The 26,579-nt window shown below is 36.2% G+C and overlaps 1 protein-coding gene and 1 pseudogene across 1 annotated transcript in view; both read right to left on the reverse strand.

Annotated features, from left to right (window-relative positions):
* Positions 1–243: 243 nt before the first annotated feature.
* Positions 244–26,579, reverse strand: part of UHRF2 (ubiquitin like with PHD and ring finger domains 2) — a 202,437-nt gene continuing 176,101 nt past the window's right edge. Inside the window, exons 10-16 of the mRNA XM_069090760.1 lie at positions 24,300–24,406; positions 19,796–19,958; positions 18,187–18,324; positions 9,422–9,542; positions 8,691–8,851; positions 4,786–4,884; positions 244–1,316 (exon numbers count right to left, since the gene is read on the reverse strand). Of these exons, the coding sequence (XP_068946861.1) occupies positions 1,170–1,316; positions 4,786–4,884; positions 8,691–8,851; positions 9,422–9,542; positions 18,187–18,324; positions 19,796–19,958; positions 24,300–24,406 (936 nt within the window). The 3' untranslated portion in view covers positions 244–1,169. The remainder of the gene's footprint in view (positions 1,317–4,785; positions 4,885–8,690; positions 8,852–9,421; positions 9,543–18,186; positions 18,325–19,795; positions 19,959–24,299; positions 24,407–26,579) is intronic.
* LOC138163223 (serine/threonine-protein phosphatase 2A 55 kDa regulatory subunit B alpha isoform pseudogene) lies at positions 9,604–16,093 on the reverse strand (annotated as a pseudogene).

The following is a 26,579-nucleotide window of genomic DNA, read 5'->3' on the forward strand; positions in this document are numbered from 1 at the left end:
TTTTTCATACTATAAGTTTTTTGAAGTTCAGAGAGAATAATTTACAACTGAACTCAAGTTCAATTTTCATGACAACCTCTAGACAATGCAAATAATTCTAGTCCTCCTCAACAAAAATTTAAGTATAATTTTGTACAAAATGTCTATTCTATAAAAATTTCTCATGCAACAAACTCCTGAAGTGATTACTTCTTAAAATTCATGATGTAAGCAAAGATATACAACTCAAGGCAACAAAAATAATGATTTTTTTGAATCATAAAATATTTAATAGGTATACTTTGGGGGAATATACTGTATATAAAATTTAAGATCACAATATGAAGCGATTTCAACCCTCTCCAAGCTAGCATTGCAATGTGCTGTAGATGTATTGCCACTGATAACAAGACCTAGTGAAAGCATAAATTTTTAACTAACACAAAAGTGGCTTGTTTAATGAAATCGTTTTTACACAATGAGAATGTTTTGAATACCTCTTTAAGTGCAAAAAACACAGATCACATTACACTAATGTAGCAACAATGCATCCATATTGTTTTCATTAGTCATTAGTAGTCAACTTGCATAAGATACAAGAAGAAAGCACAATGAAGCGCACAAAAATAGATAAAAATCAGCCTGTTCTTGCAAAACAAAATAAAAAAAACATCATAATGGAAGAAAATATGATTTAAAAAAGGATTATGCACACCATATAATCTGGCTTAAGTGCTGCTAATTATTTTTCTGGAAAATCAAATTGCATGGACCAGACAAACTAATATTCAGGAGGCAGTAGATAGCTAAAATTTCTGTTGACCAATTAGCCTTTTAAAAAAATTCCCCAAATCCCTTTCCTCTGTCCTGAGGTAGTTGCAAAATAAACAAATCATAAGTTGTGCATCAACTAGGCTGACAAGTCAGGGTTGAAGCCTCCATTTTCATTAATACTAGTTGTCAATAAATAACAACTTGGGCCCTACCTTTTGGTGTTGAAAGACAGTTGATAAATGGATTTCTTACTACAAAAAAAGGTGGTGGCAAGGTGGGTAAGAGGGTTAGCAGCTTCAGAATGTGAACATCTGCTGAGTCCCATTAAGTCTATTGGTCCACTGTTGTCTTTTTCCTCATGATGGAATTATCTTTTATTGTCTATAAAGTCACTGGAAGAGAACAAGATGGACATGTCATCGTCCTTTGCTATAGCCAGGGAAGAACTGGTCAAGTAATGTCTGCAGGATCTTGTTGGGAACCATAGTATATTCTCTTCCAAGGTCATGACGACAAGCAGGACAGGTGAAAACTTGAGCTCGAAAGGATCGCTGTAAGCAACTCTAAGACACACAAAATAGAAAATCAATTTGAAGCTGGAGAAGAGTTGCCAGAGAAAATATATTCAAGATTTACCTACTTTCCCCCCAGCATTTACTGGAAATCTTCCTTAACCCGCCGCCGCCCCCCCCCCCCCCCCGATGTAAATGATATCTCCAGTTGTTAATTTCTCCCAGCATTTTGCTCCAATCTCTCCTCTGCATTCATAGTTATTTATATACTTGTCCTATTTGGCACTGTTAACTGTGAGCTTCTTTAGACAAAGTTAATGTTTTAGGACGACCAGCTCATAGATTTAGAGCTAGAAGGCACCTTAGATGCCACTGAGTCTAACTCCTTCATTTCAGAAATTATCTGTCTATCCTAGAAGAGGGAGTGTAGTGTAGTGGATAAAATTAGTCTTGAAGCAAGGAAGATCTGTGTTCAGATCTTGCCTCTGACACTGACTGGACAACCTTTAGGTTCAGAGAAGCTGCCAACTTGTGTTGATAAAGGAAGTTCCCTTATGCAAAAGCCCTCTAACCCAATGAAGTATTTACCTTGTCCTCAGTGACTTGCCTGGTGCCTAGCACATGGTAGGTATTTAAGGTTGAACTGAAATCAATTGTATTGTTAAACAAAAAGGAGGAAGAGATAAAGGAAATGACATTTTTTAATTTAACCACAGAGGTCTCATGAAGCACGGACTATTTATTGCTCTTCAGACTGCTCTAATGACTCTCCTGAACTTTCTCTCCAATGTTCCAGAAGCCTCTTTACCCTACAAGTTCGCTCTTGTCCCTGGACTTCACACACTGGATCCTCAAGTCACATCTTCATTCCTCTCTAGGCTGCACTCATGCTCTCCTCATCCTTAAAAAGCTTTCACTCGATCCATCTACCCATGTAATTGTCCCATATCTTTCCTACCTTTGGTGCCTAAACTCCTGAGAACGCCATCTACAACAGATCCCGCTACTTCCTTTCCTTTTTATTTCTTCTTATCCTCTAATAGAATAGTCTGGCTTCCAACCTCATCATTGAACTGAAACTGCTCTCTCTCAAGTCGCTAATAATCTCTTCAATGACAAATTTACTGGCCTTTTCTCAGTGTTTGTCCTTTTTAATCTTTCTTCAGCCTGACGCTGTCAATCATTCTCTACTCTCTAGGTTTTTGGAACACCACTTTCTCCTGATCCTACCTATCTGACTGTTCCTTCTTTGTTTCCTTTGCTACATCTCCATTCAGGTCACCTGCTAACTGTGGGCATCCCATAGGGCTCTATCCTGGGGCCTCTTCAATTAATCAATCTTTATTAAACATCTATTATGCTATACTAGGCACTGAAGGTACAAAAAGAGCCAAGAGACAGTTTCTGCCCTCAAGGGGCTTACAGTCTAATGGGGAAACAACATGCAAACATATATACACAAAGCAAACTGCATACAAAATAAAGACACAAGAAGGAAGGCAATGGAATTAAGTGGGGTCAGGGTAGGCTTCCTGTAGAAGGTGGAATTTTAGTTTGGACCTAAAGGAAGTCACATTGGTTGGCAGTCAGAGCAGAGGAGGGAGAGCATGCCAGGCATGGGAGACAGCAAGAGAATACCTGGAGCCAAGAGTACTCTTATTTCTCTCCCCTTTTCAACCTTCTCTACCTATCCAGCACTAATATCTCTGCTGACCTCCAGTCTCCTATCTCTTCCCAACTGCTTATTGGATAGCCTGAACTGGAGGTCTCATGGATATCTGAAAATCAACAATTCTAAAACGGAACTCATCTTTCCTCCCAAACCTTTCTCACTCTCAAAATTCTCTATTACTGCCAAAGGCGCCACCATCCTCCTAGTCACTCATACTCACTCTTTTACTCCTCATTTCAATCTGCTGCCACGGTCTGTAGAGCCTACCTTTGTAACAGCTCTTGAACACACCTCCTCTCTTCTGATACTGCCATCACCCTGGTGCAGGCCCTTTGGCCTGGACTAATGCAACAGTATGCTCATTGATCTGCCTGCCCCAAGTCTTTTCCTATTCTATTCCATCCTCTAACTCAGATGTCAAGGGGATCTTTCTAAAGAAGTGCTGACCATGTCAATCCTCTCCTTACACCCCACTCAATAAACTCTAGTGGCTCCCCATCACTTCCAGGATCAAACAGAATATCATTTGTGTGGCGTTAAAAGCTGTTCATAACCTAGAGTCTCTACCTTTTTAGTCTTTTTACACCTTACATTCCCTTATGGAATCTTTGATCCAATGACACTTTTTGTTGTTCCTAACACAAGACACTCCACCTACCAACTGAGTAGTTTTACTGACTGCCCCTCCTGCTGGAATACTCTCTACCTCTTGCATTCTCTGGCTTCCCTTCAGGTCCCTAAACTAAAATCTCATCTTCTAGCAGAAGCCTCTACCAAAACCATTAAGTGAAGGGCATTCTTTCTGATGATTATGTCCAATATAGTCTTAATACAGCCTGCTTGTAACATAAGTGTTTGCTTGTTTCCCCTTCACTCACTTGTGAGTATCTCTTGAGCAGAGCCTGTTTTTTTGCCTCTCTTTATACCTCCAATGCTTTTAACAGTGCCTGTCAGTCAAACATTTATTAAGACTGTTTTCTGGCTGACTATCCTGGACTTTTTCTACCATGCCCCTGCACTAGAACCTATAAGCTTTCCTTCCTGCACCATTCTTCCCCATTGTTTCAGGTTCCTTTTATGTATTTTCTTACCCCATTAAAATGTATGCTCCTCGAAGGCAGGGAATGCCACTGTTTTGCTTATATTCGTATCACATTATCTGGCATATAGTAAACACTTAATTGCTTACTGACTACTTTGAGTTACTCCTTTTATATTACAATTTTAACCACTGAATGAAAAATATCTTTCTTCCTATATATCACATGTAACTGTTAGTCATAATATTTATATGCCATACCTTTAGCAACTTGGTATATAAATTTTTAACTGGTTTGAAGTAGCTGACTGGGAATATAATTTTAATATTGATATATATTTCATATTTATTTTAGATCCCTTCTAAAGATATCAGTTTGTCCCAAATAGGCCTTCTTTATGGCTTAACTTAAAATGGAATTACTTGAGCCAATCTGGTGTACAGATCATGCTTATAATACAATTCGAGAGTCTTTTTCATAATACAGGTGTCCCAAAAGTTTTACTGCAGTTTTAAGGTTTTTAGTTTAAAGCAGTTTTTAAGCTTTAAATGGCACTAAATCTTTTGGGATGCCCTGTATCAGGCAGAAAATTTAAAAACCAGCTCTTTGTTTGCTGAGTAAAAACAGCAAGTTTCTATTAGAAATGTAACTACACTCATCATTATAGCACCTAGGAAAATACCTTATCAATTAAACGTTCTGCTTCAAAGATGTTTTTCCTAATCCCACAAAACAGAAAATCAACTCAGAACCTGGGCCTTTACCAGCAGAAAAAGTTCAGTGAATTCATGCTGTCAAGTAGACTTACTTTACAGACATTGTGGAGGCACTCCGTTGTCACTGGCTGGTAGACCAACTCCTGGCAGCAGACACACATAAAGGACTGTTCCAGTATTTTCAGAAAATTCTAGGATAGTACCCAAGAAGCAAGGGTAGAAAGGTTAACATTTTCTTATAGTTTCTGAATAAAAGTTTGAATGAAAGAAAAATCCCTATTTGCAGCTAAAATTTCCTATGAGATGAGTTTTGTAAAGTGGTGTTTCTAACTTTCTGAATCAAAGGTATATTTCAATAGCTGTTAAAGAAAAAATCTATTCCTTTATATTATAATTGGCTTTAACCCCTACAGCAGACATGCAGATGGGAGTTCAGGCTCTACAGACACTGTTGCCATTCCCAAGTATCTTCAAATATTTATACCCTTGCCTTTCTTTTATGGGGTGAGGCTCAGCTGCAGTTATGTTAATTTTGGTATTTTATGTTAACTTTCTGTAGGAAGTCTTGGATTGTTGTTTTGATTCTTCCTTTCTGTTCCTATTCTGCAGACGTTGGGCAGCTGAAATGTCCCAGGCACGTCTCAAAGGCCAAGTATAAGAATATGGTGGCTCTCCACCTGATAAAATTCCTTTATAAGCAAAAGACAGACATTCAAAGAGTTTACAACTACTGCTGAATTTGGGGGAATGCTAATTTTCTGAGGAAAAGTCAGTTCAGACTTTACAACTCGCAATATGAATAAGAAGAGGAGAGCAATCTCTGCTTATAGTATTAGGAAGAAGATGCCCTGCTGACAGGACTATTAGGGAGACCAGGACCCAGAATTTCAAACCTAAATAAAAGCTAAAGAATTGGCTTAAGTTGCTTGAAACATGTTTATCCTCAGAAAAGAGGCAATAGCAAAAAAAATCCTTTTAAGGACTTGAAATGAGGAGACATGGCCAAATGATGACCTCTATCCCCAGGAATATGAGAGTCATTTCAGAACTCATGAAATGTTTAAGGAGAGAAATGCAGCCCCTGCAGAAGTAAGGGAAAACAGGAGCTTATATACTTTCATACACATTTCATTTGGCCCTAATTAGCCTGATAAGTAGTGAAAGTCTGTATAATTATGCCGATTTTATGGATGGGTGGGTATACTTGAGGGTTAGAGAGAGGTGACTTGCCCATGGTCACAAAACTAGTAAATAATGTGGCCAGGACCTCTTATCAAGTTGTGATTCCAAAAGTCTAGTACTTTCTCTATTATACAGTGTTGTTTCTATAACTGGGTTCACTCAATCTTTTGTACAGAACATAATAAAATGGAATTGGTACTCTTAATTAACTGGAATAATTTGCCATATACATTTTAAGGCAAGTTGGGGAGGGAAAAAATTAAAGGGAAGTAATGGGCTTTTTGTTTTAAAAAGAAGAAGTAGCTGTGTTGGGAGGGCAAGGTGCATTTAGTAGGAGAAAGTTTTTTTGAGTACAATTGCAAGGTTGATTTAGATGTAATTCATAGATAGCTTTTAACTTTGGAAGATGGGGAGTACACATTTATTCCTTTGTATTTTTAGAGAAACTATAATTTATTAAAAATTCTAAGGATTAGTTAGTTTCAGGGCGGAGATCAAAGATAATTTATTCAATTTATTCTAAAAAGTGGTACATTTAATAGTCGTAGGATACTCACAACTGAAACCACGGTGCAATAGAAAAGAGCAAGAGGTTTGGAGTAAAAGTGACGGGGACGGGATTCACTCTAGACCCTTAAAAGGAAAAGACCAAGTCTCTGGGACCTGGAACCCCAAAGGCCCTGAACCAAGTCTCTGGGACCTGGAACCCCAAAGGCCCTGAACCAAGTCTCTGGGACCTAGAATCCCAAAGCCCCTGAACCAAGTCTCTGGCGCCTGTCCCACTCAACAATCCTTTTAATTGTCCTTTTATTGTGGACTTGATTGTTTGCACCTGGCTCTACCCCAGGCTCTCTGCCACTCCTTAATCCCATCCTATCTTCCCACAGTTTTTCTGTATAAAAGTGTCCATCCTGCTCCCATTACTCCTCAGATTCTTAAAATCTTGCCTGCTTGTATTGGTGTCACAAATAGTGCAGATTCTTACAATCTTGCCCCCTTCTATTGATGACACAATAAACCTTGTCTCTGAATGAAAGAAGGCTTGAGTGGTCATATTCTTTTGAGGCAGACCCGGGCCCTTTGCCCAGTCATCTCAGGTTCTCAGCACCCCTAGACCACAACAAAAGAAGTGGAGTTTGAATCCTGGCCCTACTATTGACTCCCAAGGTCATCCTGGGGAAGTCACCTTGCCTCTTTTCAACACATATTGCTTCATTCCCAAAATGTGTGGGTAGTAAGAGATGATTTCCACAGCCTCTTCCCAGCTCTCTCAATCAATCACCCCATGACCCAAGGAAAGGAAAGGGAAAATAGTCTTCTCTTTTCCCCTTTCTTGGTCTCTCTTCACATGTAATCATTTGCTTGGAACGTGAGAAACCTGAGAAAAGTTTGCATAGCCACAGCCTTTAAAGCCATGCAGATTCACTGATATTTTAGAGCTAGAAGAGATAATTCAGTTAAAAAACAATTAAATGTTTCCTATATGTTATGATACTATGATCATAAATGTTAAAGGACTTAAGAGATCATCTCATTAAACCCATTAATTTTAATAACGCAAAAACTGAGGTTTAGAGAAGGGAAATAATTTGACCCAATTCTTGTCTTCTTAGTGGCATAGACAAAGTTAGAGCCTGGGCCTCTGGACTCTTGCTCCAGGCCTCTTTTTTCTGCCATTTGCAGGCTTAATTGGCATCCCTTGCTTTTCTGTGTACATAAATGTTATGTCTCTACAAGAATAAAATGAACTTACACTTCTTAATGCTAACCTAAAATATCTGAAATGTCAAAGGCCATTTTCTTGATGTCCCCCCCCCCCCAAACTACTTTGCAATTGAATCTATAAAGCATTAACAGAAATGATGACTCTATAATTTGGTAAATGAAGATGCGATAACAACAATAATGATAACAAACATTTCTAGAGATTAAAGTTTATAAATTGTTTTCTCTCACAAATAACTCTGTGAAGAAATTAGGTGGGGCAAAATTATTACCACCGCAGTTTACTAATGGGAAAATGGAAAATCAGTGAAATTAAGTAGCTTGCCCAGGGTAATGTCATTAATAAGTATGACTACTAGTATTTGAATCCAGGGTCTCCTCTAAATTCAATGCCCTATACCACACTACACTGCTTCGTAAATCATCAAAAATGTATGGGAATATTTTTAAAGTATGTTTACACGTGTGGTGTGTAGATCTTTTTTTTTTTTTTTAAAGCTATCAGGGTTAAGAAACTTGCTCAAGGTTACATGGCCAGTTATTTTTGTGTGGGTGCCAAGTATTTGAGGCCGGAACCGATCCCAGGTCTCCCAAAGCTGGGGCCGGTGCTCTTACTCACTGCGCCACCTGGCCGCCCCATGGTATGTAGCTTTTATAGAGATTAGTTTCTACAATTTATACATTTAGGTTTTCTAACCTGTACCTAGTTGCATAAATAAGCAAAATAAGAAAAACATAACTTAGATAGAGACATTTTTCTGGGCTTAAGAAGAATAAACCTACAAAAACTTGGTTTTGTTAAGATTCCCTGCCAATACGTAGCTACATATAAGAAATTGCTAAAGAAAATTCAAGGGTAACATCCAAAAGGCCTAGTAACATAAGTAAAAAACAGATCTCATATTTGGCTATTATCTCCAAAAAGAACTACACGAGCCCCTGTAATTTCTACTTCTTAATATGATGTCTCTGGTGAATGCCAACCAAGAAGATAGTCATCGGTAAGAACTGGAAAGCACCACACCTCAATATAGGAAATGTCTACTTTTGTAATTCTTAACGCTGTAATTTTAATTGAATTTGAACATACTGGTCCTTCCTTCAGAGATGCAAGGACTTCATCCCACAGCTTCTGGTTTGGACAGTCCTGTTGGATCAGATTCTGCTGCTGTGTAGTCAGTTGGAAAGCTTCAACTTTCCCTCCATCTGTCATTCTTCTGGTTTTGGAGCCACTCCCAGGCTCAACTTGACCTATTAAAAATATTGTCAGTAGGAATATTAACATGATAGGTCTAAGCAGTACCATGAAGCAAAAATCTATCAAGTACCAGGACCTTCATTTGTGAAACAAGTCTAATGATCTAAATAACTGTACTTTACCCTTGGGCAATAGTACAGTTTCAGACAAAGGTCAACTATAAGAACGGGCTCAAAAAAAAAAAAAAGAATTAGAGATCTATAAAATTTTGGAACCAACAGAAATGCTGCAAGGTCTGTCAAAATCTCTCATTTTATTTAAAAGGGAAATGAGACCCAGTGGAGGAAAGTTAGTAGTCACGTAACTAGTGGCGGAGTCAGAATTGGGACCTAATCATTTTCTTTCTTATTTGTTTGTGCCTATTAACCATGTATAATATTTGTGTTTTTAATTACTTTCAAAATAAAAAATAAATTAAAAATACATGAAAAAATTATTTTAACATTATATCCTTAGTCTAAAGCAAAAGCTACACCCTTTCTCCCATCCCTCAAAAACCAAAATTGTTTTCTTCTTGGTTCACATAACTGCTTTACAATGCTTCCAGCAAGCATATGACATACCATCAATAGACCTTTTCTGTTTTTCACTGCTTCGTTTGCTTGACCCCTTCACCACAGGTGGCTTTTTGACATTATCTTTCTTTTCTTTACTTGCCATGGCTTCTTCATAGCCTGGTGGATACTAAAAGAGAACAAAACCGAGTTTTAAATATGATTTTTTTAAAAAGAGGGCCATGAATTCTGGAAGGGAACTAAAAATTAAAAACAAAACAAGAGATTTAGGGGGAAAGTTAAATACACCCATATCAAAAGTCTTCAAAGGGAACAAAGTTACCAAAAACTTTTAAATAACATGAAGAATTCACAGAAACCAGAAAAATAGCGAAGTCTCTAATTTTGCTTGAAATAAAAATATGATTATAAAGGAGAAACAAAGGAAATGTATCCCAATGCACAGTCCAGGTATCTCTAAGGGTGATTAGAACTAAGAGCCTAAGGGCTACTTAATGGTGAGGTGTGGTGACTAAAGAGGAGATCTAGAAATTAGAAGAATGAGTTTGAACATTTCTGGGGGGTGGGGGATGTCAGGAGAAAAGAAGGTAGTCTAGAGAAACAAAACCCATTAACTGTAGATTATAAATGGCATGAGACCAAACATACAACATAAAGAACAAAAACATGCATATATGTTTTCATTATATATTGATAGAATTATTCCAAACTGTCTTGAGAATCAATCTGATTTAAATTTGAGTTGCCTCAGTCACAATGTTTCCCTTATTAAGTTGGCGTTCTCCTACAAGTCCCAAATTTTACGTTCCATAATCTAGGGAGTAAAATAAACACTAGAAGAATTCACCTATCTCCATCTGAAAGAGATCCCAAAACGAAAACTTTCAGGAATATTGTAGCCAAATCTCAGAGCTCCCAGAAGTCAAAGAAAAAGATTTCAAGCAGTCTGAAAGAAATCATTCAAATACTGTAGAGTCATAGTCAGGATCACACAAGATTTAGAAGCTACCAGATTAAAGGGGTGTAGAACTTGGAACATGATATTAAGAAAGTCAAAAGTGGGGCGGCCAGGTAGCACAGCGAGTAAGAGCAGCAGCTCCAGTGTTTGAGAAGACCTGGAGATTGAATCCCGGGCTCAGACACTTAGCACCCACCCAGAAACACCTGGCCATGTAACCTTGAGCAAGTTACTTAACCCCAATTGCTTAGGGGCAGCCAGGTGGCTCAGCGAGTAAGAGCACTGGCTCCAGTGTCGGGATGACCTGGATCAAATCTGGGCTCAGATACTCAGCACCACACCCAGAAATAACTGGCCGTGTAACCTTGAGCAAGTTACTTAATCCTGATTGCTTATAAAAAAAAAAAGTCAAAAGAGCTGAGATTACAACCAAGAATAACCTACCCAGCAAAACTGAATATAATCCTTTGGGGGAGGGGGGGAAATGGATATTCAATGAAAAAGATTTCCGAATTTCTGATGAAAAGACCAGGCATAAATAGAAAATGTTACTTTTAAATACAAGACTCAAAAGAAGCATAAAAAGGCAAGCATGAAAGAAAAATCACAAGGGACTCAATAAGGCTGAACTGTTTACCTTCCTGTATGAGAAGATGATACATTTATCTTCCAAGAATTTTATCATTATTAGGGCAGTAGGAAAGATTCTACATAAAAAGAAGGTACAGGAGTAAGTTGATTATGTTAGGATGATGTCAAAAAAACAAACCCGAATGGATAGGCAAGAAAGAGGGATGCCCTGGGAGAAGGGGACAGAGCAAGAATGGGGAAAGTTATCTCACACAAAAGACGTAAGAAAGTTAGAGTGTTTTTATAGTGGATAGGAAAGTGGTATATGTGTGTTGGGGGGGCAGGAATAGAGGTAGGGGTGGTGCAATGCTTTAACTTCACATCTAAATTAGTTTTGCCTAATTATATTCCAGTAAAACTGATGATCTAAGTGAAATCCATGAATATCTACAAAAATACAAATTGCCCAGATTAACAGAAAACAGAATATTTACCCAATCTTAGAAAAAGGAATTGAACAAGATACCAATGAGCACCTAAGAAAAATTCTCCAGGACCCAGATGGATTTACAAATGAGTTCTATCAACTACTGAAAGAATAATTAATTGCAATACTATACTATATAAATTATTTGAAAAAATAGGTAAACAAAGAGTCCCATCAAGTTCCTTTTATGATGCAAATGTGATGCTGATCTAAACCAGGGAAAGCAAAAACAGGAAGAAAACACAGACCAACTTTCCTAATGAACACTGATGCAAAACCTTTTTTTTTCCCTCCATTCTTTTGTCACTTTTATTCAGTAGTTCTTTGTTTTTTTTTTTTCTTCTCTCTCTCTTATTTTGTTTTTGGTGCCAGACATGGCAAGGAGTGATTATAGTCCAACTGTTATTAAAACATTTGTTCGCAACATAACCCCCCTTTACCATTGACCCCAAACTGACCCATTTCATGTGCTTTATTTCTTTTTCTTTCTTTTTGAATACACCACCACCAGGGCTGGGTGGAGGGGAAGTGGGTAAGAGAGTTGATGGGGAGGAGTCCAGGAGGCCAGAGGAGGAGGAGGAATGCTACAAGCCACGGTAAGAATGAGCTGTATTTAATAAAAAAGGGCCACAAATGATACAGTAATGAGGTTACACAATTAAATCCCATAGCATGACTGAAGGCTTTCACTGTGTTTGACGTCATCACAATGGAAGGCATAAAAAGTGAAGTAAACCATGTTGATACAGTCCAATCTAGTCCATTAGGCAAGATGGTGCAAGTAGTCATTTAAATTAAAAGTGCCCTACCCTTACCTAAATGGCTAGCAGACATGGAGAACACCACAGTGAATCAGAGCTTTCTCCATGTAGCTATAAAAATGTGTTGTTACATGGCACATTCTTAAACACTGGAAAGGGGTGCCACAATGGACCTCTCTCTCTCTCTCTTACAGGTACAAATGCTAGATTCAACTATCTCAACTATGCAAGAAGTGGACTCCTGCTAGGAATGCCAAGCCTAATTCACTTTGTCTTGGAATATATACAGGTTGTTCGTAGTAGCTACGGCAATGATGTTTTCCTTGGGGTGCCAAGCTGTGTGAAGGATTTTCTTGTTGAAGTCTAGGCTGTCGACACTTATTTCATCTTTCATTTGCCACTTGCACAGACTTTTCATGGCTTCAAAACAGTGCGTGGCTTATTGTTTTCCCGGGATGCTTCCAGGGTGATATCCCGTTTTGTATTTCTATCAAACATTCTGAAGAAATTATTGTTAAGATCCCGTCACGACAACACTGTCTGATCCATTCCAACAACACTCAAATTTGTCAAAAATGCAGTCATTCTCATTCAGCGAGCAAAGTTTACTTCTGAGGTATTCATGCACCTGGTAGGTTTCCATAGGTCTGTTTTCCATGTTTAAATCCCAGATTTTTACTGACATGTAATCTCTAGTCATCATATATCGACCACTGTGGCTGAATTTTACATCAGAAATGGAGGAAATGATTTCAGAGAAAAAGGACCTGTTACTGGGATCTTCAGGTTCCTCAAACAATTTCGAATGCTGGTCACAGAGGGCAGATGCCCTCATATCACACAGTCGAATCGTCCCTTTACTGCTGCTGTAAACAAAGGTGTTACAGCTGTTGGGATGGAACTCGGCTGCCGTGATCACCTTGGTCAGCTCTTCCATGTTGGCAGGCTTCATATCTACAATATTAAAACTTCTGTCCGTTATTTCAAGGTGCCAAAGATTAATCCACAAATCATCTGCAGATAAATATGTTTCATAATCACTATTGATAGAGCTAGAGCTGATGTGGTATGTATGAGCACTGGCAAATATTCTCCTTGGACTTGCCTCAACCATCAGATCCATGGGCCTAAACACTGGCACCCACAGTGTGGTGACTGTTGTAGGATCCCTATAGCGACCGTCTTCTTTTAAACTATAGCCCTCTGGTCTTTTATCCCTTTCAGATATTTTCCATAACTTTATTGTTTTATCATTGGTAGATAATAAAAACTGAGCAGCATTTTTCTGAGGCAACCACCTAATCTTGTTGATCTTTTCTTCAATTTCTAAACTTTTCAAGTAGTCAAACTCAGGTTCATGGCTCTGGAAGGTGCTGTAAACATTGTATTCTCCTCTGCCATGTGTTTGGGTTTTGTTCTCCTGCTCCTGTTGGAAGATGACGACTCTACCTCCTTTATCTCCTGTTGCTAGCAATTCTCCAGAATGGTTAAATTCTACTGTAGAAATTATATCTGCTTCTGCTACATCATCATCAACTGCCCCTTTCACCTGAGAAAAACACCACTGAATATCATTTCCTCCTCCAGCTCCTGCCATGGCTCACGGGCGATGGAGGCCCTGCCGGTCTGCTCAGGCTCTCCGGGCCAAGGCCGCTGCCCTCCCCAGGTGCGGGCTCGAGGCGGCAGGGCAGGAGGGCAGGGCGGCGCTCTGGGGCTTCCCGACTCTCCCTTTTCCCCCTCAGCTACGGCACCTGCGGCTGCGGTGGGCGGGCAGCGAGCAGCTCCACTTTCAAAATGCAATGCAAAACCTTTAAATAAAATACTAACAAAAAGATTATAGCAATACATCACAAAGATCATACACTAAGACCAGTTGAGATTTACAACAGGAATGCAGGACTGGTTCAATATTAGTAAAACTATTAGCATAACAAAAACAAAAATAATTTAAGATATCAATGGAGAAAAGGTCTTTGACAAAATACATTAAGAAGCTAGAAAGCAGAGGAATCAATGGAACCTTCCTTAAAATGACAAGTAGCATCTATCTAAAAATGAAAGCAAGCATGATATGTAATGGGAATAAACCTGAAGCCTTCCCAATAAGATCAGGATTGAAACAAGGATGTCTATTATCACAAATAGTGTGGGAGAAACGCTAGTTATAGCAATAAGATAAGAAAAAAATTGAAGGAATAAAAGTAGGCAAGGAAGAAACAAAACTATCACTTTTTGCAGGTGATATGATGGTATACTTAGAGAACCCTAGAGAATCAATAAAAAACTAGATGAAATAATTAACAACTTCAGGTTGCAGGATGTAAGATATATACATAAGATATATACTCACATAAATCATTTCTGTAGCCTATTAACAAAACCCAACAGCAAGAGATATAAAGAAATAAAAAATATATATTTTATAATGTATTATTATTACACATGACTATATAATATGTATATTATTATTCCATCAGTTTTTTCTCTGGAGGTAGATTCCATTTTTCATCATAGATCCTTAGAAACTGTCTTGACCAGAGTAGCTAAGTCTTTCACAGTTAATTATCATTACTATATTATATATCATCATTACAATATTATATATTTTATATAAAGATATAAGGATATTTCCATTTAAAATAACTGAAGAAAATATAGAATACTTAGGAGTCTACCTGCTGAGACAAACCCAGAAATTATATGAACACAATTACAAAACACTTTTCATAGAAATACAGGCCTAAACAACTGCAGAACTATTAATTTCTCATGGGTTGGCCAAGCCCATATAGTAAAAATGGCAATTCTACCTAAATTAATTTACTTATTCAGTGCCATAACACACAAACTATCAAAGAAAAGTAGTAATAAAATTTATCTGGAAGTACTAAAGATCAAGAATATCAAGAGAATCAATGAAAAAAAAAATGTGAAATAAGGTGACCTAGAAATTCCAGGTTTCAAACTATATTAACAAAGTAGTAATCATTAAAACAAACAATCTGGTATTGGCTAAGCGAGTGATGGATCAGTGAAATAGATTAGGTACACAGCAGCAAATGGCCATAGCAATCTAGTGTTTGATAAACCCAAAGACTCAAGCTTTTGGGGTAAAAACTCAACATTTGACAAAAATTGCTCAGAAAAGCAGTTGGAAAGAAAACAGACATAGATCTGCATCTCATAACATAAATCAAGATATGGTCAAAATGGATAAATGATTAGACATAATATTATAAGTAAATTAGGGAACATGGAAAATTATGCTTGTCAGGTTTCTGAATAAGGGAAGAGTTTATGACCAAACAAGAAATAGTGAGGATTACAGAAAGTAAAATAAATAATATTGATTATATGAAATTAAAAAGCTTTCACACAAACAAAACTAAAGCAGCCAAAATTAAAAAGAAAATAGCAAATTGGAGAAAAATTTTACAGTAAGTTTCTCTGAGAAAGTTCTCACTTCTCAGATACATAGGGAACTGAGCCAAATTTATGAAAATAAGAGCTATTCCACAGTGGATAAATAGTCAAAGGATATGAACAGACAGTTTTCAGGGGAAATCAAGGTTATCTTTAGTCATGTGAAAAAATGCTCTAAATCACTATTGATTAGAGAAATTCAAATTAAAAAACTCTGAGGTACCACCTCACACCTATCAGATTGGCTAACATACAGAAAAGGAAAATGGCAAACACTGGAATGGATGTGGAAAAATTGGGACACTGCACTGTTAGTGGAACTGTGAACTAGTCCACTCACTCCAGAAAACAATTTGGAACCACGTCCAAAGGGTTATAAAACTGTTCATACCCTTTAACCCAGCAATAGCACTACTAGGTCTGAATCCAAAAGAGATCAAAGAAAAGGAAAAAGAACCTATTCATACAAAAGTATTTATGGCAAGTCGTTTGTAGTGGCAAAGAATTAGAAACTGAGGGGATGCCCATCAATTGTGGAATGGCCGAATAAGTTGCAGTATATGACTGTGATGAAATACTATTGTGTTATAAGAAATAGCAAGCAGGATGGTTTCAGGAAAAACCTGAAGACTTATATGAACAAGCAAAGTAGAGTAAACAGAACTAGAAGAACACTGTACATATTAACAATATTGTAACGATAATTAACTGTGAAAGACTTAGCTACTCTGATCAAGACAATTCCTAAGGATCTATGATGAAAAATGCTGTCTACATCCAGAGAAAAAACTGATAAACTCTGAATGAGACTGAAGCATAATTTTTTAAACTTTTTATCGCTTATTTTGTGTTTTCTTTTACAACATGGCTAACAAGAAATATATTTTGTGTGACCTCACCTGTATAATTGATAACCATGTGGTGGGAGTGATGAAGAGAACTGGAATTCAAAATTAAAAAAAAATGTTTAAAAATTTTTTTTACATATAATTGGGAAATATTTAAATAAAAATGATTTTTAAAAAAGACACTAGGAGAACCGTTTAGCACAGTCCCAGTTTAATGAACAACAAAGTGGGACAGAAGATAGTTTCTGAAGCTGGCTTTTTTTCTATAATGTTACTTTTTCTTCTTTTAAAAAAATACTCTATAAGGCAAATGTTTTAATATATCTTAATTCCAATTATGATTTTAACTGTTTTTAAAAAATGAAAATAGTATGCAATTTTGTGAAGTTGGAATTTTTTAAAAATTGGATTTCCATTAGAAAATATACACATTCACTTGCCTGGATTATCAAATACTTGTCCAAAGTCATGCCCTAACACATATAGTAAGGAACACAGTCAAGGGGGAATGACAAGCTGGTCATCCTTACTGGGGATACAACTGTAGGGGATGGAAGGTCAAAAGTAAAACCATACTCTGAGGACAGCATCAGGGACAATGTCTGAGTTATGTGAGGAGTGGGGGAGAAGGCAGGGAGGAGAGAAGAGGGGAGGGCATGCAGAGTCATATGCTTTAACTATACATAAAACCAAACAAATGAGGAACTTAGGGTCTTGAGAGTTGTCATATAAGATGAACATGGGGAAAATGAAAAAAAATTCTAAAGGTGAAGTTGCAGGGGAGCAGATTCATGGAGGGGAAAAAGAGGCATGAAGGAAAAGGGAGAAGCAGAAAGCAGACAGACCCCTCTGGTCAAAATCCTCTCCCAGAGGCACCCTCTTGATCTACCAGAAAAAATTTCTTTTTGGGGACTCCTACCCTTAAGATACCTTAATCCCTTTCTTTCCTTCAAATTCCCTGATATTTATATCCCTAAATACTGGAAACATCTGACCCTTTACTAGGGAATTTTGCATTTCTCTGTTCCCACTAGGACTGTCTTTTTACTTTCTTTTTTAAAACTTATTTTTAAATATAACTTAACATTTTTTTGAGTTTTAAAATCTCTCCCTCCATCCTATCCCTCCCTTATCCCTTGAGAAGGCAAGCAATATGGTACCGATTATATACATGGAGTCACATAAAATATATTTTCTTATTAGTCATGCTATAAAAGAAAACACACAAAATAAGAAAAATGAAGAAACTATGCTTCAATCTGCACTCATTTCATCAGTGATCTCTCTGGAGATGGACAGCATTTTTCATTATGGGTCCTTTGGAACTGTCTCGCCTCTGTCTTGATCAGAGTGGTTAAGCTTTTCAAAGTTGATTATCCTTACAATAATGTTGTTACTATGTACAACGATGCTCTGGTTCTGTTTACTTTGTATCAGTTCATATAAATCTTCCCAGGTTTTTGTGAAACCATTCCCCTTTATCCAGTCATTCCCAGGACTAATAGTCTCAGACTAAATTCCTAACTGTTGGGACATAATCCTTCCTTCTTTTTTCCCAAAGGCATTTCTTAACTTCTGTCACCAAACTCCTTCACAATCTCCTCCTCACGGTTAGCCAAAACCACCTCACAAGGTGATGGTTAGTGCTTAATAACCATGCAAAAGGTATACCACACACACACACACACACACAACACACACACACACACACACACACACACACACACACTTTTTTAAAAAGGTGAAGTCTGGAAACATAATCTGACCTGAACACTTAGACGCAGATTCTTTGACCGTTCTATTCCTTCTGCAGTCCAAGGTGCAGGTTCAACATCATCCCTTCTCAGAAGATAGCGCCAAACCAAGAATCCACATTTTCCGATTTCCGGCCAGTATTTCACCACCTAAATCATAGAAGAGCCTAGGACTTTTTATAATGTTTGCCACATTAGCTGTTTAAATTAAAGAAGGGGAAAAGGACTTGCCAGAATCAATTTTCTCATTTTAGGAGACAGTCATTATTTTATAAAACATGTATAAACTAACAAAAATACTAAAAAGGAATAAGGAGAAAAATTATTTTGTAGAATAAAATTCTTTATTTTACTTAACTGTTTAACTTTATTCTTGTCACTATTTTAATATAAAATCTATTTTGCTAAGATAGATATATTTTGAATATAGAAGAATGACTACATAGTTTAATACTGTAAGACTTTTTTCTTTGACCTAACTCTTTAACTTTACTATCTCTATTATTTTAAAATAAGATGTATCTACTTTGTTAAAACAGATATATTTTGAGTATACAGTGCTGTAGGATAGAATATTACATATTAAATATAATGTCAATTTCCCAAAAGATTTAAAAAAAGACATTATATATAATAACATATTATTATATATATAATACATTAAACATACATATATTTTTAACTACGACTAATCAGCACAATTAGTTTTGGAAATCTTTACAAATCTGTAACTTTCTTTTACTTCCAGAATTGATGCTACCCTGTGTTCATGCTAAAAAGAAAACTAATTATAATAAAAATAAACTACTTCAATTGTAGTCATTACACGTTCTTTTAAAAAACAAAAACATATGCAATTTAGGAAACATAAACTCCACTACTGTCCCTATGCCAAACATGGCAAATCTCTGTCAAAAATCTTACCAGGCTATTATATAATTAAAGTAGTCATGCTTATTGTATGCTAGCACTTTATGAAAAGTTTGCTGTGCATTCATTTATTATATTTCTAGAAATTTCCAAAAGGGATATAAAGAAGTGTAATGGTAATGTAAATGGGAAGATATTTCCCATCCATTAATAGAACCATGTGACCTGCTTAAGTCACATGGAAGCCTAAGACACATGAGTCTGAATCACATGAAGCCTGTGGTGGGAGGAGTTTGCTGAAGAGGTAGAACAGGAAGGGTGAAGCAGAGCCCCAAAAAAACTGGTCAGAGCAGTTAGAGTTGTGGGAGAGTGGGAAGCAGGCAGCAAGCTGTGAGCGGATGTTTGTTTGTGGGAAGGCCCTAGCAGGGGGAAGGTGGTGCCTCCTGCATGGTTATTGTGTATAGATTTCTTTGTTGCTATGATGGATTTGGCTTTCTGGTGTTTGAATAAATGTTTTGGTTCTGTCTTCCATGAGGAAAGTCTGTTAAATTCTGCAATTCAGAATTATGCCAGCATACTCATAGCTGCTGTAGGTGCTCTGAGTATTGTGTTGGTGCTATAGCAAGTTCTTAGAAGAAATGACATTTTGCTGCTCTTAGCATCTCCCCTAGTGTTTCTGTAATAGCAGGCTGGGGACAGTAGCCAGAATGCTGTTTTAATGACCAAAACAATGTTATGTTAGATTGAGCACCTTGTAAATTCCATCATATCTGTTGCCTTCCTCAGGAGCATATTTGCTGATCCTCCGTCCTTTTGCACTGCGTATTACTCGAACAGGCTTACCAGCTCTCCAATTCTTTGATTCTCCTCCATTTTTATTATCCAATGGAGCATCACAGTTTAGGGCTAACGCCCTAAAGAAAACATAAAGAAGTCTTCTTCATACCACATAATCATGCTTCCACAAGTACATGATGATATCATATCATTAGCCAAATTAAAAGGTGAATTTTGCCTTACCTGATGGCTTAGATTCTATGATTCCTTCCATATTATTCCAGATATTAGGATTATGCTTTCCCCAACCAGCAGAGAAGACAGAGAAATCAGTTTTCTGATGCCATCCCCAAAGCCAGGGGAGTGGTTCCCAGAGAGCCTGTGGGTTCTTCTGAAAGTGGTAACATCTGTGCCATGTATAATAGAAAACAACTGGAAACACATGGAATTTTTTTCTTAAAATAATTTGTGTTGAGAGAATGGGGAACCTTGGAAAACTAAAGCAAGCAAACCACTTTTCAGTTAAGGGATTTTATTCAAGTTATTATTTGATTGGGGAAGAGGGGATTGTTGGAATAACGTGGAAAGAATTCTGGAAAACCAGATTTATCAAATAAGGCAAAAAAGACCATTCTAAGCTTCCTTTCCACATTATTCCAGACAATAGAGACTTCTAAAGCAATGTTTGTTAGAAAAGACTAAAGCCAAGTAAGACAAAAAAGGCCTTCAGCAAAAGGATGCATTTGAACATAAGCACCCAGATGAAAATCAAAGAAGCTCAAGATCTTTGGTAGATCTAAATATTGACAATCCACAGATATGATTTGGGGAAGCTGCTACATTTCATAAAAGAAGTATTTGATTAGATGATCAAAACTTCCTTAATAGATTGACAAGTTTAGCAAGGAAGCAAAGAAAATTTTTTGCTTCTAAAAGACCATTACTAGAAAAAGTTTATTAGTTTTAAGTACAATTAACTAGAAGTTTTTTTAGATGTCTTTTTTTTATTCTCCTAATCTATAAGAACACCTCTATATCTTGATTTTAGAGAAAAGAAAATTGATATTACTAATTTCTAAGGAGGAAAAACTGGCTAAACTTTTATTAAAAAACAGGTACACACCAGTGTCAACCTTGACAAAGAAAGGGGAACATATTTTTCTTACACAGGACATGGTCCTATATTTGCTAAGATGAAAGATGTGAATATTCAGACTGGATCAATAACCTAACCAGATGATAAATCTGTTGAATGGAGTTATGGTTTCAAAGAAGAACAAGGTAAGGAGTTATTTTGCTTTTAACAGCATCTATACCAGTCTTAGTAGCTAACAAAGCAGGCCAAGTTAGTAGTCTTCTGAAGGTGTTATAAAATACTGATGGATTATGGTATAAGAATGTTTACTTCAGAAAAGAAAAAGTTTTCTAACCTTGGGCTAACACTGAGTCTTATTTTTATGGTATGAGAATTTTAAGGGACAAAATTATTTAAGTATACTTTCAAAAGTAGGAAAAAGTAGAGAATCCTTACTCTTGACTTCACTGAATCTTCTTTGTAGAGAGACCAGTAACTACACTATTGCAAATCCATCACATTTTATTTTTTAACATAAGCAACAAGATTGCTGAAGAACTTTCATGAAGAGATGAACTCTATAGCTGAAGAAGAATTTACATACCCTGCTTCAAATTAAGTTTAAAAAAATGTTGGCACACAATAGCTAACAAACTGTCATTAAGTCTATGCTTATTTCTCTGTATAAGAAAAAATTCTGACCCATTTACTAGTTGAAAAGGATCAAGGAAATGATTCACTAAAAAAGACAAAGGTCTGTCCATGTAAGAACTATTTAAATTAATTTGTTCTGTAACAACTACCAACTTTCAATTCTTCTCATGTGAAAAATGTATCTTCAGTTCTGATATACCTGGCTTAGTGATAGTTTGATATATTCTAATTTTCATGAAATACTGACAGACAACATAAATATAAATCTTGATGACTACAACTCTGAAAGCATATTTTTCTTAAATGACCAGCTCATCTCATGTACCTGCAGCTACAAAATTTTTCCTTTGCCATAGTTAAATGGCATCACTGAGTTTTATTCTATTTTTTTCACGATACTTGGAATTATTTTATAATATTAAAATAGTTACCAATTCCTTACTCATTATTTCAAAGGAGCTGGGATGGAAAAAGAAAAACAAACCAGTAGTCAAATATGCTTTTCCACTGCTTGGGCTGTTATAATGGTACCTGAACCACCCATCTTTTCCATTGCTTTTTGACAGCAGAGATCAGTAGCAGTAATCATAGAATCAACTAGGGTGATAGCTTTATCTATTATTAGCTCTTTTACAGTAGGGGAGTTGGAGAGAAAGAGGTATGACTCTTTATCCCTCATGGCCATCAGAGTGCAAACTTCAAAATGATTATTGACTATGGATACAAAATACATTCAAGATTAGCCCTGGTCCAATGTCCAAAGATAAGGTCCTGTAAGTCAGACAAAGCTTGAAGTTGGAAGATAAAACACACCAGCAAGCTGGACCAGATTATCTTTAAGATCTCTTCCAAAATTCTAAAATTTTTGGGATATGTCTCATGATTATGAACCACAGAGGTCAATATTCTAATCATACAAAATCCTATAAAGTTGAAATGCTCAGATGGATGACTCTTAAAATTTCAGTTTTTTTTTTTATTAATTTCTGGCTAGTTATTTTAAATATATTTTGTAGTAAATTGACATTAAACTTATTCTGTCATCTATGGAACTTAAGAATTGAAAGTTAAGTATTACAAATGAGGGTTTGTAATAAGAGATCTGTAGTATTCAAGTAGGAAAGAAGGTACGCTTTTCTGAAGAAAGCTTGAAAAACAAATCTTAGGGAAATTTCTACAAAGATAAATGTTCAAAAAGGATTTAAAACATGCAAAAACAAAACTAAAACCCTCCATGGAAATACTCCCAACACTGAAAAAAAAAAAAAAGATTATTTTGTTTAAGGAGAAGGTGTTGTACAGGAAAAAAAAGAAGAAAGAAAACAATGAATGTAGGCTCAAACTTCTGCTTGAGAAATACCATTCCTAGCAGATTTTTCCTGTGTCCTTGGCTGGTTTAGAAAAATACAACCTTATTGTCTGGAATAATGTGGAAGGAATACCTGGAAGGAGTATAGGTTCTTTATAACCTGACATATAAATCTTTGAAATTATGTTGATATAATAATCAATAACAAGGGAAAAAAGTCATGATAATTCTAAGCCAAGAAATATAATTATTGAAAAGTGGTTAACAATTTGGTTTTTGCTCAGTTACCCACAAAATTCCTTCAGTTAGAAGGTATGTAATAGACAAAAGAATTTTCAACCTTATTTCTTTATGATAAAAAGTCTCATAAAACTACTTAATACTTAAACACTAAACCCGTAAGTGATAATGTAGCCACATTTTGCCAAAGTGTTTACTAGTTATCTAGTATTTATACTAATATTGGAATGAAAACATCAAATATAAATCAAATAATTAAAATCCATTAAATATACGGTTACCAAGTACAGTAGCACCTACTAAAAATGCTATTTTCCATAGGTTGAGTCATTTAATAATAAAATGGTTATAGTCTTAATATATACAAGTATGTTCTGACATTACATTCAATAGAGGTAGTACGAAGGACCCTTTTAATTTTAATATTCTCCGTAGACCAATGATATCATAGGTTTAGTCCTTAATCCTATCCCTATGAAAAGGACATTATTACGCCGCAATTTCACTTAACCAAAAGTCCCAATGCATGGATTCAAAGAACTTCACTAGAATAAGGTTTTAGTTTAACATACAAAATTACATGGAACAATCTAGGGAACTATAGCTTGCTCCATCTATGTCTATAAATATTACCCTACTTCACAGATTAATAAGCTTGCATTGTAAAACTGTAATTCTGCTTCTCATATACATTTTTGAAGTAAATTTAATGGAATGTAAGTTTAACTTGGTTGGTGTTTTTATTTCTATAGTATTTATATATCTAAGAGTAATAAAAATTACTGGGTTCTAAATTATTTCACTTAAAAATAAAATGTAAAACATTCAAAGAACTGAAAAACATTTCCATGGGCTTTAACTTCATTATTTTTAATATAAGAAGGAAATGGAGAGGGAGATGGCTAGAAATCAACTTTATGGAGACAATACAAAGTGAAGATTCTTGTCTGTGGTTCCAGAATGAGGCAATGTCTCAGTAAGGATTATGTATCAATACATTCTCCCAGTAGACTGTAAGCTGGAGGGCAGGGACTACATGATTTTATCTGAGTTTTCCTAGCACCTAACACAGTGTCACTCTTTTAACTGGAAACACAATTTCACATTCTTTCTATTAGTTTTATGTATGATGAGGTTATATTAGAATTCATCTTCACAAAAGTGAAAATATGTATCTTAAAAGATGCAAAATTTCTTTACCTGTTCATGTTTGTTAATGTTTGATCAAATGAATGTTCTCCAATTCTTTTATTACCAGAAAGATCTCTACCACCACTTCCAGTATAAGTGAATTCATCGCCTCGGTCCTGTGAGAAAATTATGCTTCCATTATAAACATTCAAATTAAAATATCTAAACTTAAAAAAAAAATTTCACCTGGTTCTCTCTTGCCAAAATCAGAACATTTATCTATCTGGATAGCATGTTATTTAATGTATGCGATGATGGCAGAATTTAAGAACAAATGAACTCCAAATTACACCTTGGCTAATCCAACTTCACTCCACCCAACCTTAAAAATACAATTTCTAAACGTAGCTGTTTTCAAGACAACATGAAAGGGAGGGGAGGAGCTAATTGAGATTATACTTTTTAAAATTCAATATTAATTTTTAACAATTACAAGACTGAATATACACAATATTGGCATTTGGAAAATTCAGCCTGAAATAATACTTTTAAATGCTGTCTCATAATACTAAAACTTTATACTAAAATTTCAGTTACAGAATAGTTGGTCATAAATAAAAATACGATAGACAAACACTTATCCACATCCTCTTTCCACTTTTCTTAATGTTTAAATTTTATATCATTTCTTATGGGATTTATGTTTTTCTACAGATGAAATGCAAAGTTGAGAAAGAATTAGGAAATCCGGTATAGTACCAAGTTTATGTTGAATATAGAAAATAAGACAAAAGACTGATATACAGAAATTTGGATTTTGGTTTTCTTTTACATCAACTTTGAAAAAGTAATTATAAACCTATGATTTTACCGGTGTGGAAAATTTTCCAGTATAGAAACTCCCTCCAGAGAAGCATATGAGCAATTGCTCTCTAACTTAAAGAGCTGCCTAAGTCACAGAAAAGTCCAGCAACCTGCCTTTTGGCCTACAGTCATATTGTAGCTCACAGGTAGGATATGAACCCAAGGCTTCCTAACTTTAAGTCTGTCCTCTATATGCTAAACTAATTTGCTTCTATTTATAGTAATTCATCTTCTTAAAATAGAAATTAGTTTTGTATTAAAAATTATGTTATATAAATGTACATTAGTTCTAAAACCATAAAAGAAGATAGCTATAATCTAACCAAATTATCAAAACAACGTACCTTACTGAACATGATCACATCTCAATAATCTCAGGCTACATTTCAAAGGTGCTAAGATCTTTTTGATATAGATTTCTTGTTTAAGATTGGACTTGTTAATACATTTAACCAAACATTTACATAACACTGCACTACACTATGGAGGGATGGGGTAAGGGAGAAGTAAGAATCTAGGTAAGAAATGGTTTTTGTTTTCATAGATAATGTACAGTCTGGTTGGTTGATAGGGCATCATGTAATAGTGCTATGAAACAGTTTCAAAATAAAGGGCTATACGAAGTTAGAACAGGTACAGTGGATAGGATGCTGGGACTGGATTCAGGAAAACCTGAGTTCAAATCCAGCCTTGGAGATGACTAGCTGTGTGACCCTGGGCAAGTCACTTAACCTCTGTTTGCCTCAATTCATTAGAGAAGAAAATGGCAACCACTCCAGTATCCTTGCCAAGAATACCCCATACAGGGTCACAAAGAGTAGGACACAAGTGAATAATAACAAGTTTCAGGGGTGGCTAGGTGGCACAGTGGACAGAGCACCTGGCTTGGAGTCAGGAAGACCTGAGTTCTAATCTACCTTCAGATACTCACTAGCGGTGTGATCCTAGACAAGTCACTTAACCCTATTTGCCTCAGTTTCATCTGTATGAAGAGAAGGAAATGGCAAACCACTTTAATATCTTTGCCAAAAAATCCCAAATAGGGTTGCAAAGAGCTGGACATGGCTGAAACGAACGAACAACAATAAAAATAGTCAAGAGGAAAAGTGAAAGCTACATGAACCAGATGGTTTCTGAGCGGGTTTTAAGGATATATAGTAAATCATGCAAAGAAGTGAAGGGTACTCCTAAGGAAAGAGTACAATGTATGCAAAGGCATGGTGAAGGGTATAGCACATTCATGGCACAAAGTAGGACAATCTGGCTTGGGCACAGCATGGTGGAGATTAAGCTAAATTCAGAGGCAGACTGGTGCCAGATTGTGGAAGTCCCTTCTATGCCAGAATTTTACCAGATCTACTGGTATGAAAGATTAGTCTAGAAGTAGGATGAAATCTATGGGCAAGAGGGTGAAAATTACTACACTTATACAGGTTTGCTTAATGAGCGTTGCAGTGGGAATGAAGGGGGAAATATATTTAATTC

Source organism: Petaurus breviceps, unplaced genomic scaffold (genome assembly GCF_028583685.1).
Source record: "Petaurus breviceps papuanus isolate PSGF00001 unplaced genomic scaffold, PetGlider_PUasm1.0 187, whole genome shotgun sequence".
NCBI lineage: Eukaryota > Metazoa > Chordata > Mammalia > Diprotodontia > Petauridae > Petaurus > Petaurus breviceps.